The 12,701-nt window shown below is 45.9% G+C and overlaps 1 protein-coding gene across 1 annotated transcript; it reads left to right on the top strand.

Annotated features, from left to right (window-relative positions):
- Positions 1–11,747: 11,747 nt before the first annotated feature.
- On the top strand, positions 11,748–12,701 carry LOC307130289 (olfactory receptor 52K1-like; the record flags this gene model as incomplete). Its single annotated transcript, XM_079823258.1, has 1 exon — positions 11,748–12,701. The coding sequence occupies one exon, from the start codon at positions 11,748–11,750 to the stop codon at positions 12,699–12,701; it is 954 nt and encodes a 317-aa protein (XP_079679384.1).

Raw genomic sequence — 12,701 nt, 5'->3', positions numbered from 1 at the left:
TTTATAAACAATGCACAGGTATTCCCTTTAAAAATATTTAATGGCTTTTACAAATGAATGGATTTGATGATGATAATACATGTTGATAATACTCTGTAAACATTGCAAAACTAAAGTGGCTACTACATTTAATATGTGGCAGGAGCGGTGTTCGCTCAGGCAGTTCTAATTAATCTATTTCCGACTACGCCACCTGGGGAATTTCACCCCAGGAATCTAACCGTACCTCTAAGGTAGAAGGCCCGCACAGGTCCTAATCACTTTGAGTCAGAGACACAGATGAATTGCAAAAGCAGATGTACATTTATTTTATTAATCATTAAAAAGACACTTGTCATAAAAGGGTGTTGACCAGCAATCACTTCAATTTGCTAAATCCTAATATTGGCGGTGGAGGGACCTGGGCGCACCCAGGGGGCAGTCTCGGGATATCACCTTTTTGGAAATTACTCTACTCAGTGCACACACACACCAGCACAGCACACTCAACGACTCATGTCAGAGAAGACCACGGCACACAGCGAGGACACCACCACCTCATTTTATCACTTGTCTGCCCCCGGGTGCCCAGGACCTGCCGAAAAGCAAAAGAAAAGAAACATTAACCAATGGTATGCAAACAAAATAATAAAGAAACAAAATAAACTTGGTTTACAATTTCAGGAGGGGACCAGCTCCTTGGTCCCTACCTGATCGTCACAAATCAAAACCCAAAAAAAACAAGAAAACTCTGTAAACAAAAGATCACAATTTCAGCAGCATAAGTCAACCAAAAATATATAAATTCACCAACACAATAATTGAATCGGAAACAAATACAAATTTAGGAAAACTATTCACTCATTAACATGAATCAAAGCAATAAACCAAAAGAAAACCAAATAAACTCAAACATACCACGGTTACAAAGTCACGTCAGTGGAAATAGTTCATTTGAAACGATTCACTTGATGCGGTTCACCGAAACGATTCACTTGAAGCGGTTCACCGAAACGGTTCGCTTGCGATGGTTCACCCGGAATGGGTTACTTGAAGTGGTTCTCAAACTAGTTCGCTCGGATGATTCGCTGGAAACGATTCATTAGAACCACTCACCTAGCGTGAAATGGAACAAAACAAACAGTAGAAAACAGAACAACCCGCACGAAAACAGAACAGCAGCTGGTAAGGCACAGCGCAAACAGGCTCCACGATGAAGCACCAGGCAGATAACTCGTTCAGAATGGCGATATAGTCCTTATCGCATGCCTAAAAACAAAACAGAGGATGTTATGCTGAGTTCTTCCCCCTTGGCTTCATGCTCTAATAGTGACTATACTCACAACTGAGCACGCTGTCCCGGGATCAATATGCGACGAACAGAGCTGAATGCCTCCGACAACGCTCACCGGCGCAAACAGATCTTACACTACAGTGAGCATACGGATCAATCAGACGAATCGCTCAGTCAAACAATTCATAGAAACGTGGTTTACAAAGCACTGTTGCACGCAAATGCTTCTCCTACCTGTCTCAGATGTCCACATTCAACTCTCCCGACTCCAGTGACTAGCAAACAACACTGCCAGTGGCCAACAGCCTCGGCGAAACCTTTACGAAAGGCAACATAGTTGTCCGTGAACCGATCAAACGGCAGCAGGGCACCTGGATGACATCACGTCCCTGGACGATGACACATCCCAAAGAGCAGGTAGGCCATGCTTTTATTTGCACCAGAAGCTGGGCCATTGGCCACACATTAAACAATTACGAGTGGGAGGGGCAATAGACCGTCCTGCTACAAATACAACATGTGTTATGAGAATATATTACGTTAAAATTTGGAGTAAGCTCTCAACACTGTAGTACTGTCTGACTGTGGTAACAATTCAGTAGATACATTGAGTTAATGCATATTTTCATGCAGTTTGCAGTTTTGCAGTTTTTGTAAATGCGTGATACATTACTTTTTTGTATCATATAGTGTTGCACACAATTAGCACAGTAGCCACAGTGCATGCTGGTTAATACTAACACACCGTCCTTTTCTGAACTATGGTTTTCGAAGAATTTCAATATGCTTGAGCATCAAGGGGTAGTCCATCCAAAAATGTGATCATCATTTACTCATCCTCGTGCCATCCCAAATGTACTTTCTTTTTTCAGGTGAACAAATTTTTTTTTAATACACCCTCTGTTAGTATTTATAATACAAGTAAATGGACACCACAATGTTGACATTCCTAATACAGCCATCATGACAGTAATCCATATACAACCCCAGTGGAAGAATCAATGTCTTCTGAAGCAAAACAATAAGTGTGTGGAAGAAAAATACTAATATTTTAAACTTTTTACGCTTCACAATTTGTTAACATTTACATTAAAGGTACAATATATTTTTGCGCCACTATGGGTCGCTAACCTCTTTAAAACAATAACAAAAGTCGTAGATTGATGACGCAGTGAATGAGCGTGGAATCATGAAACATGTCGTCATACCGATGGGTCTAATAATGTTTACGGGGAAATAATGTTTATGTGAATGCATTCATGTTTTTTAACAATGAGGTATGAATGAAGCAGGGCGCGGTTACTAATAAGAGACAGATATCAGCGCCACATGCGCGAGTCCCGGGGGATATAAAGAAATTGAGGACATTTCATGCTAACGAACCACCCGCAAGTGCTGAATCACTACTCGTACAGGTCAGTTTATTTGGCGAATTAAAATTGTGAGGACACGCAATGCTGTTTCACATGGTCAACACTATCTAAACTGCATTTGAGTGTGTTGAAAGTTATAATGTTATTCTGTGTGTTAGTTTGTTGGCTGTATGAGACTAGTAGTTCCACAACCTCGGGGGTGTCCCGTCCCAGCCAGCAACTGATTCAGGGGCTTCGCGATCCTTAAGAAGTCCCTGATGAAGCGGCGGTAGTACCCTACGAAGCCCAAGAATGACCGGACTTGCCTCACGGTCTGCGGGGCAGCCCACTCTCGCACCACCGACACCTTCTCCGGGTCGACAGAAACTCCCGCCGCACCCACACAATGTCCCAAGAATTTGACTTCCCGCCGTAGCAGATGGCATTTGTCCGGTTGGAGCTTCAGCCCATACTTCTCCATGGCCCTGAAGACCTGCTCAAGGTGCTGTAAGTGGGAGTCGAAGTCTGGGGAATAGACAATGACATCATCTAGGTATACCAGGGCGGACTCCATCAGCTGGCCTCCTAGGCACCGCTGCATCAGCCACTGGAAGGTGGCAGGGGCGTTGCAGAGGCCGAAGGGCATCCGGTCCCATTCAAAGAGACCGAACAGGGTGGTAAAGGCGGTCTTCTCCTGATCGGCCTCGGCCACTTGTACCTGCCAGTAGCCACTTGCAAAGTCCAGCGTGGAATACCATGCCGAGCGTGTCAAGCCGGCCAGGGAGTCCTCGATCCGGGGTAGGGGGAACGCATCTTTTTTAGTGACCAGGTTCAGCTTCCGGTAGTCAACGCAGAACCTCCATGCGCCTGTCTTCTTTTGAACCAACACAATGGGAGCTGCCCACGGGCTGCTGCTCTCTCTGACAACCCCTCGGTCGAGCATACCCTGTAGAAGTGTGCAGACCTCTGTATACAGGGTAGGCGGGACGGGTCGATACCTTTCTCTGCTGGGCTCTGCCTCCCCCGTGGGGATCCGGTGCTGCACGACATTGGTGCAGCCGTAGTCCTCCTCGTGTGCCGAGAAGACATGTTGCCACTTGCCCAGCAGGTCTCGCAACTTCCTGGCCTGTGCGGGTCCCAGCTCCTCCCCTTGCAGGGAATTTCCCCTCAGGTGGCCGGGCACCTCCTCCCCCAGACTCTGGGGTGACGAGCTCGCTTGGGTAAGGGCCACTTCCACCACAGCGGGGCGTACCTGGCGAAAGCTCACGTCCTTGTTCTCCCGCACCTGGTGGGGTTCTACCAGCGTCACCTTGACCAGCCGCTGGTGTTTGTGTAGGTGCACGACATGGGGCGTCCCGTTCCGAACTTTCACCGGGACCCGTCCTCTTCATACTACGGCCAAGCCTCTGGCGACTTCTACCTGTTGGCCATCCCAGTGGGGCTCCACCAGCACCCACTCTTCTGGTCCCACGTCCTGCTGGGGGACTTGTACCCATACTAGGGCCTCGCTGTTCGCTGGCACGGACAAGGCGTACCGGCATGCTACCCAACCAGCTCCTTCGCGGCCTTGCCGGGCCCGGGACATCCGAATTCGTCGACAGTCAGCCGCGACACGTTCCCATTCCTGGCGTTCGGCCGGTGGGATCCTTCGAGCGGGCTTTGCCCGAAACAATTCTTCCCAACACGCTGATAATACGTTCATACCTAGTAGGGCCCGGTGACTCCCCAAGCAGTGGTCCTGTACGATGATCACTCCTTTCTGGAGCACGACAACTCCGTGGATCTCCAAGTCCGTCAGCCTGTAGCCAATGTAGGGGATGTCTAGACCGTTCGCTCCTTTCAGGGTGAGCCAGGGGGCCTCCGTCCCATGCATCCTCTGGTTTCCGAACAGCTCTTGCGACAGGCTTTCTGCAAACAAGGTCACCTGGGATCCAGTGTCGATGAGACAGGGCACCTTCACACCGCACACCTGGACCTCCACTGGGCCTTCCCTTAGCCCCAACAGGAATTGGTCCCTCAACAGGGTCTCGCTGTTGCCGAGACCATGGTCCGGGCGTCCCTGTAGCCTGGTAACCTGCTCTCGTAGTTGGAGGGCGAAAGCTCTGACGGATTGGCGGGGGCCCTGCTTGCTGCTGAAGAACTGGGCCCGGAGAACCGCAGTTGGGGTGGCATCACCATACCTTTCCGTCAGGAATCTAAACACAGACTGAGCGGTGGCTCGGACGGCTTCGGGGGCGGCTTGGACTTCCCGCCGTGCTTCTCCTTCAAGGGAGTTGAGGGCAAACTGCAGCTGTTGGGTCGCGCTCAGTCCCTGTAGCCCGGCCAGATACTCAATCTGAGCCCGCCATTCGGAGAGGCGTATCTCTGACTCACTTCCTCCATATTTCTGGACCCAGGGATTTCCCATGAATACTGGCATGACTCGGGGTGGGGCCTCCAGTGCCTCGTCGTCGGCCATCTGAGGATCCCTGGTCGCTCAACCCGAGGTGAAACCCTGCCGACTGCGCCAAATCTGTCACAGGTCGGAGCAGACCGCGTGAGTCCCGCTCCTCCCTTATTTTTCACCTCGGGGAGGTTCCCAGTGATACCCCAGACGACCAGACACACGAGGACACTGGAGTAAAGTTTAAAATTACAAGTCTTTATTAATTTACTTAAAATTGGGGGGAAGGGGAAGTGAGGGGGCTAAAATCCAAGACGACTGGAGAGTGAGGACACCGCCTCAGAGCTCGCCGGCTCTCTCCGCAGGAGAACCTCAGATAAGTTGTTTCGTCCTTTTTCTCAATGTTTGGCTTCCATGTCCTGCTATGTGCTCACTTGTCTCTTTCTTTCTTTTTCCCAGGGCGGACCTTTCGGGGGATTTACGCCATGGCTTGCTCCTTCTCCTTCAGGGGTAGAACGGGTAAGTACAGGGGAACGGGGCGACAGGGGTACCTCTATCTCTCGGGCGTGCTCCGACGGCTTCCTTTCAGAATGGATCAAGGGGCCGGTGTCATAGAAGTCGGTACCTCCGGGGCATCCGCTGGATCTGGGTCAATACTGGGACTTTTGTTTGGCATACAGGTAAGTATAACTTCGCTCAAAGGATATCACTCACAGACTCTGTAGACACGGTTCATCAGTTTCTCTCTCCTTGTTCCAGGCTCTGTGATAGCGGTGGCTCAGGGGGCTTGACCACGGCGGTGGTGCTGGATCGGGCGCTTCTCTAGATGGCTTCACACAGGTAAGTGCAGGTAAGTATGACTTTGCTCAATGGATATCACTCACAGACTCCATAGACACGATTCATCCGTTTCTCTCTCCTTGTTCCAGGCTCTGTGATAGCGGTGGCTCAGGGGGCTTGACCACGGCGGTGGTGCTGGATCGGACGCTTCTCCAGGTGGTTTCACATAGGTAAGTGCAGGTAAGTATGACTTTGCTCCGGGAGTATGTAGCGTTCCCCTCTCCTCTCCTCGGGCCCTGCACACGCACACACAATTTCCTCCGACACAAGCACGTATCAATGGCTATTCAAGAGAGTGCTTACTTGGCTCCGGTCGTGCTACCCCCGTAGAGACAGAGAGTAGGGTGAGGTTCACAGCGTGAATGGTTATGGCTAGTTACTCCGCCAGCTTCGCGATCGTACCTTCCCCAGAGAGTGGGTCAGCCTGGATAATGGTCTCTGGGACGACACGCACACACACAGCACAACACAGCAGATTCCAAGTGTACACTCTCAAAGTCAAGATGCTGACTCACCCACGGCACTCTACACACTAACCAGGTGTACTTAAGGTCCAGAGACCACTTTTCCCGCGTCGTTTATCTCGGGGGGGGGGGGGGGATCGCTGAAGCGCTGGTATAGCGAAAACCAACGAAAAGGACGTTGCTGCTACACCACCCCGGCGGCTTTCACTGTCCGCCGTCTCTGGCTCTCCCACGCTCACTCTCCGCGGTGGGGCCACTCGTTTTCCTAGTTTCAACGTCACAAGGCTCACCGATGATAAACTTCCGATGAAGTTGTTACTGTATACGTTTCTCAGGGTACTCACACATTGATCAACCCGTGTGCTCGTCTTGTTCTCTCTTCCAGTGCCTGGATCGCGTCCTGACCGTTGTGCTCTCTCTCCCGAAGGGATTTGCTCATTAGCACTTCCGGCAACTGTCCTGCATGTAACTTCTCAGAATCGGACACACACTTGACACTTGAATCACAATGCAAAACTCGGTCTGTATTATACTCAGCCTCGTCTCTTTTCTTCTCTTTATAGCTCTCCGGATCTTTGATCGCTCAGTCCACAATATCCACCTCGTGTTATCCTTTGTTTGCCCAGATGCCCAGATCCTCTCGCCGCAACGGCTGGAAGCGGCTACCACCACGCTCAGCTTGAGCCCGACCCGGAACTAACAGCTGCGGCTGTGTGTGACCGCTGCAACGACTGAACCCCGACTGACTTCTGGAGGCCCTCTTTGTACTCCTCCTACCTCCCCTTTGCCCAATCCGGAGATCGCGCTGTTTATTGGAGCACCTGCCGCCGATTCTCTATGATTTTTGGCGCGGGGATGGGAACCCGGAAGTAGTGGAACAAATACCCGGAACAAATCCCTGCCACTATGGTTCCGCCCCAGGAAAAGTCACACCGTGACATTGACAACCTGTGCATAAATAATTTTGAACCACTGTATAATTTATACACACAGACATCAACAATCTATTCAACAATAGTGACAAAAAGCTTTGTTTCAGTGCATGCTGGGTGCCGCCATAGTACAAAACTCATCCATGGCTCCCAACATGCATTGGTGAGCGGTCCAGTGCCATCCAAAATAGCAAAGTAATTTGAAATGCTCCAACAAAATGAATACCAAACATTTGTATCAAACAACCTGTCAGAGAAATCTCACTCCAGTTAAATAAAAAACTTAGAAGCATGTTAGGTACAAAAAATATAGGCATGATCAAGTCTAAAACTGCCAGAACACCTATTAGTGATATAGTGATTAGTGATCTATGTGCCCAAGGTTCCTACCACTCCCTTCAGGGACCTGGTGGTGAACCTGCAAGCGCTGCCCCCGGAGGAGGCAGACCCAGCCCTAGCTTTGCTCTGTCCCGTCCACAATCTGCGGATCTACGTGGACAGAACTCAAAGCTTCAGAACCTCAGATCAGCTCTTTGTCTGTCACGGAGGCCAGCAGAAGGGAAAGACTGTCTCCAAGCAAAGGATGGCCAACTGGATAGTGGATGCCATCACCTTGGCTTACCAAGCACATGGTGTGCCCTGTCCGCTCAGGGTGCGAGCACACTCTACTAGAAGTGTTGCATCCTCCTGGGCGCTGACACGTGACGCCTTGCTGTCAGACATCTGTAGAGCTGCGGGCTGGGCAGCTCTACAGATGTCTGTAGGGTTCCGCAGGGAACGCGAACCTCTCCTCAAACAGTGACAGGCAGAAATGGAGCATGCAAATTGGTAGTCTCTCGTAATGCTCACAGTCAGCCCCCTCGAGGGCTGACAGAGCATGCTCCACTCCCAAACACATAACATAGAAATCATGTGTATCCCCATGTGTATCAGGGAGAAGCACACAATATTTTTTTTCCCAAAGTGTCCTGGATGCAGCGTGAGTTACCTCGAAAGGGAAAGTTTGTAAGTTGTTTAATCATCCTCTAGTGGGATGTAGCAATTATGGGTGCAGACATAGTTAATGAATCTTCCAATGATTCGATCAAATGAACATCCCCGTTCACAAAGCACAATTCAGCTCCAGATTCCAGGAAATCGGCCATCGATCACGAGGGAGATGGGGGCTCGATTCTGCCCGGAGCTACTAGTTTTGAGAGCTGACTTCCTATGGACTCGAAACTCAGTTAAAGAAAGGACAGAGGACTTGTTGTGTTCACAAGACAAAGAAACAAACCAGATCTCTGTCTTTGCATGACCAGTAAATTAACTCCACGACACAGCTAAAACTCCAATCAAGCTCACAGAAACTGTCACATATGGAGTGCAGCAAATCACTGATTATTGGACTTTCATTCAAATAGCCTTCGACATAGCTTGTTAGTGTGTTTGCAACTGAATACACGTGACTATTAGGCATGTATATTACTCACAATTCATGCAATTATGTAACTATTGAATGAGTGGATGAAAATGCATCATGTTTGGTACACGCCTATTGACTGAACATGTAATAATACACATATAAATTTGTGTTTTATAGTTGACATGGAGACATGATTTGAAATGGGTTATTTTGGGAACTCGTCAACTGGGTTTTTTATTCCTCAGCCCTGCCATATGTCTCTCAGTATAATAGGCCTAGACTTGATGGAACTTTAAAATGGTTGAAGTAATGGAATCACAAATGGTCAGCTTAGCTTCCTTAGGTTAGGCCTGGGACACACCAGATGATTTTCAAATCTTAAAGGGTAACTTCAGTGGTTTAGCATTAGGCTTTGTATCAGTAGAAACCCGGTAGTATATTCAAATGATGGTACTTTCCCCCCTCATATCCCCCTGAGACGAGAGAATTATGCATTTTATTTCTGGAAAAATTCCAAATATCGTCATTTTGCGTCATCGGAAGATTTTTTTGGCCAGAGGCAAAGACTACAGTCACTAGATGGAGCTGTTCCGCATGTTATCCACCCGCCCACAGGGGAGAGATCTCACGCACAGAATGTAGACACAGACGGCCGCACGGACCATCATAATAACGGAGCGCGGTACAGAGCAAAGTGAGTGTTTCAACTTTTCAATTAATTCCTGTGATAGTTTAGCTTCCATATGCGATCTGAAAACGTGCCAGACTAGCGCTTAACGTTACCTCAGTTCTGCTCAACTCTTCGTGTGAATGAAATTTTGACACTACTGTGTCTGTGCCATGACTTTCGTTCAGCTCACTCACACTTTATTGAAAATACACACGTTCAGTTTTTAATTGTAGTGTTTATTCTCTAACTGAACAAAATTATTGTATTACCATGAAGATCAAAACGGCGGTGTACGGAGTGGCCTCGTAGGGCAGCGAAGCAAGTGCATTCTGGGAGTTGTTGTCTTTCATCCACATAAGACAAAAATACATTTTCTGTCTTTTCTCAGTCTAGAAGGCACCAAATTCAAAAATAATTTCACATTTCTACTACATAAATGACCCAGTTTAAATACAAAGCATAATGCTAAATCACTGAAGTTACCCTTTAATCAATTTTAAAACCGTTGGAGACCAAACACATAAGGACAGTTTCAAGCGATTTTTAACATTATAATTCTCCGAACACACATGACACGCTAGGCGATTTGGCCAGACTGCGAGACCACACACCTGCTGATTGTAGTAAGGATTTTACAGTGGCAATTCCACAGACACAAGATCACACAGAAACTTGCACAATCAAACGGGACTTCAGAAGAAAAACAACTATGGGGATGATGGATGTCACATTATAAAGGCACCCGTTGTTACATATCTGTGTTTCTGTCGTGTTGTTTACTTCGGTCACATGTTTCCTTTGTTACCCTCGTTAGTCTAGTTCTGTTCAGCTGTGTTTAGTTACCCTCATCTGTATCACCTGTGCCCCTCGTTAGTCAGTCATCAGTGTTTGTATTTAGTTCCCTCTTGTTCATTCCTTCCTTGTCTGGTCTCAGTTATACTTCCTGTTGTACTTACACGTTGTGTGGTGTTCTGTCCTATGTTAATTTGGAATAAACCTATCTTTGTGGAAGTCCCAACTCTCCTCGTCACTGCTGCACCGGACAACTGTAACACCCGTACTGTTGCCATAGTTGTGCAAGTCGATCTTCTTTCTCAATACTCGACTTTCATGACATGTTTGTGGCTGCCATGCTTCAGCTATAAATGCACGCAACATTCGGTTGGTGAAACTAGCTTGCTATTGCGAGTATCCCGTTGGAGGTAAACCGATAAAGTGTGTTAATTATGTGCCATATAAAGCTGGGCAGCTCCCCCACAATAAACCACAACACAATTTAACTCCTAAAAGGGGGGGGGGGGTGTTGTCTAATGCTATTTCATGCATTCTGACTTATTCACAGAATTGGATTCTCATACTAAACATGGCCAAATTTTCAAAAAACGAGTTGGACGTATGATGGAGTACTTCTGTGCCAAATACACTCCTTCAGGATTCAAATAAGTTTCCAAAAAAAAAAATTCTGAGTATGACACTGAACACGAACGTATAGTGAATCGAAAGTTATCCAGGCATAATGCCATGATGTATTTTGTGTGCATGTACTCTTTAGCTCCGCCCACTGCACGCCTGCACAAGCTTGGCTGTTTTTGGAAAGAATTGGTACAGCATATCTGTCTTTTATAAATATGATAAAACGAAAGACTCTTCGGAGATATGAAGGCTGCAATAATACTCTATAGGTACCCAATATTATGAGATAGAAACTGTGTGTGTTATGTACCCTTTAATCTTTTATTTCACACTGTATTTGTGATGACTTTTGATTGTTAGTCAGAAAAATCCTAGAACTCAGAAAACACTTTCCACTGACACAGAAACTGAAACCCCATGATACTCCAGGTGATGGCGAACTCTGTTCTTCATTGGGAGTAGCACACAGACTCATGGGAACACAACAGTGTTTTTAGAGAGCATGATATGTGTCAAGCTTTCATTTCACTCTAACAAGTAAAGCATATAACACCTCTGAAAAATAATAAATTGTACCTATTCAGCAATGTAATATGAAGAGCTCAGATTAATGAGTAGATTAAATATAATATCGGGTTTATTGCAGTTATATATGAATTTCATGGTGGTCATACAATTAATTACTTTTATTACTTTACTTTTAATTACTTCACTTCTGACTTGTTGAAGTTTCAAATGTATCATGTAAATTTGCATTACAGTTTAACAATACAAAAAAAAGGTAATTAAGGTACAGGTGTTTTTTTCCTCCATTGTATTGGCATTAGCAGTACAGAAGCAATGGTTTGGCTTCACACTACAGAGATGATATTTGGCTTAGTAGAACATATGACAATGATGTATATTGATGTTTTAAAAAGTGAAACCTGGTCAACTACTGTATAATTTCTCTTCTCAGATTCATCAGCTTCATTTGTTTGAACAAAACACTGTGTGTGCAGAAGAGTTTATCAGCATGAAGGATCTTCCTGCACAAAATATATCATTCACTGAGTTCAAATTAGTCGGTTTCTACAGCCTAGGAGAATGGAGGCCTTTTTTATTTATCCCTTTCTTTCTGATGTTTTTATTAGCTATCACAGCAAATTCTATCCTCATATATTTAATCAAATCTCAACCGTCTCTGCATTCTCCTATGTATGTACTAATAGGTGTTATGGCAGTGTTAGACTTGATCATGCCTGTATTTTTTGTACCTAACATGCTTCTTAGCTTTTTATTTAATTGGAGTGAGATTTCTCTGACCGGTTGTTTGATACAAATGTTTGGCCTTCATTTCATTGGAACATTTCAATCTACTTTGCTTTTTTGGATGGCACTGGACCGTTACTTTGCAATATGCAAACCTCTTCATTATCACAAATATATGGAAATCTCTAACTTTCTAAAGTTTGTTGTTGTGCCAGTAATGAGAAATGGACTCCTTATTGTCACCATGGTGTCGCTGGCTGGAAGACTGTCATTTTGTGTAACAAATGTCATTGATCACTCTTTTTGTGAGCACATGGCATTAGTTCAGTTAGCATGTGGAGATATATCTGTTAATAATATTGTAGGACTTTTGTCTGCTTTCCTTATAACAACTGCTGATTTTATTCTTATTACTGTTTCCTATGTTGTGATTTTTTCTTCCGTGTTTAGATCTGGTGAGACTCATTTAAAGGCCATTCATACCTGCATTACTCATATTATTATTATGACACTAAGTTTGATTTCTGCTTTGATTGCATTTTTGTCGTACAGAATAAGGAATAACATTTCTTCTAGCAACCGTATATTTATAAGCATCCTATACTTATTGTTTCCAAGTTGTCTACATCCACTAATCTATGGATGGAGAACAAAAGAAATAAGACAAACATTTCTGAAGTTTATAAATAATGCAAAGGTCTATTCTTTAAAAAACTGA

This window comes from Gobio gobio, assembly GCF_949357685.1.
Source record: "Gobio gobio genome assembly, chromosome: 8".
Classification (NCBI taxonomy): Eukaryota; Metazoa; Chordata; class Actinopteri; order Cypriniformes; family Gobionidae; genus Gobio; species Gobio gobio.
This window is presented reverse-complemented; position numbering and strand designations above follow the sequence as displayed.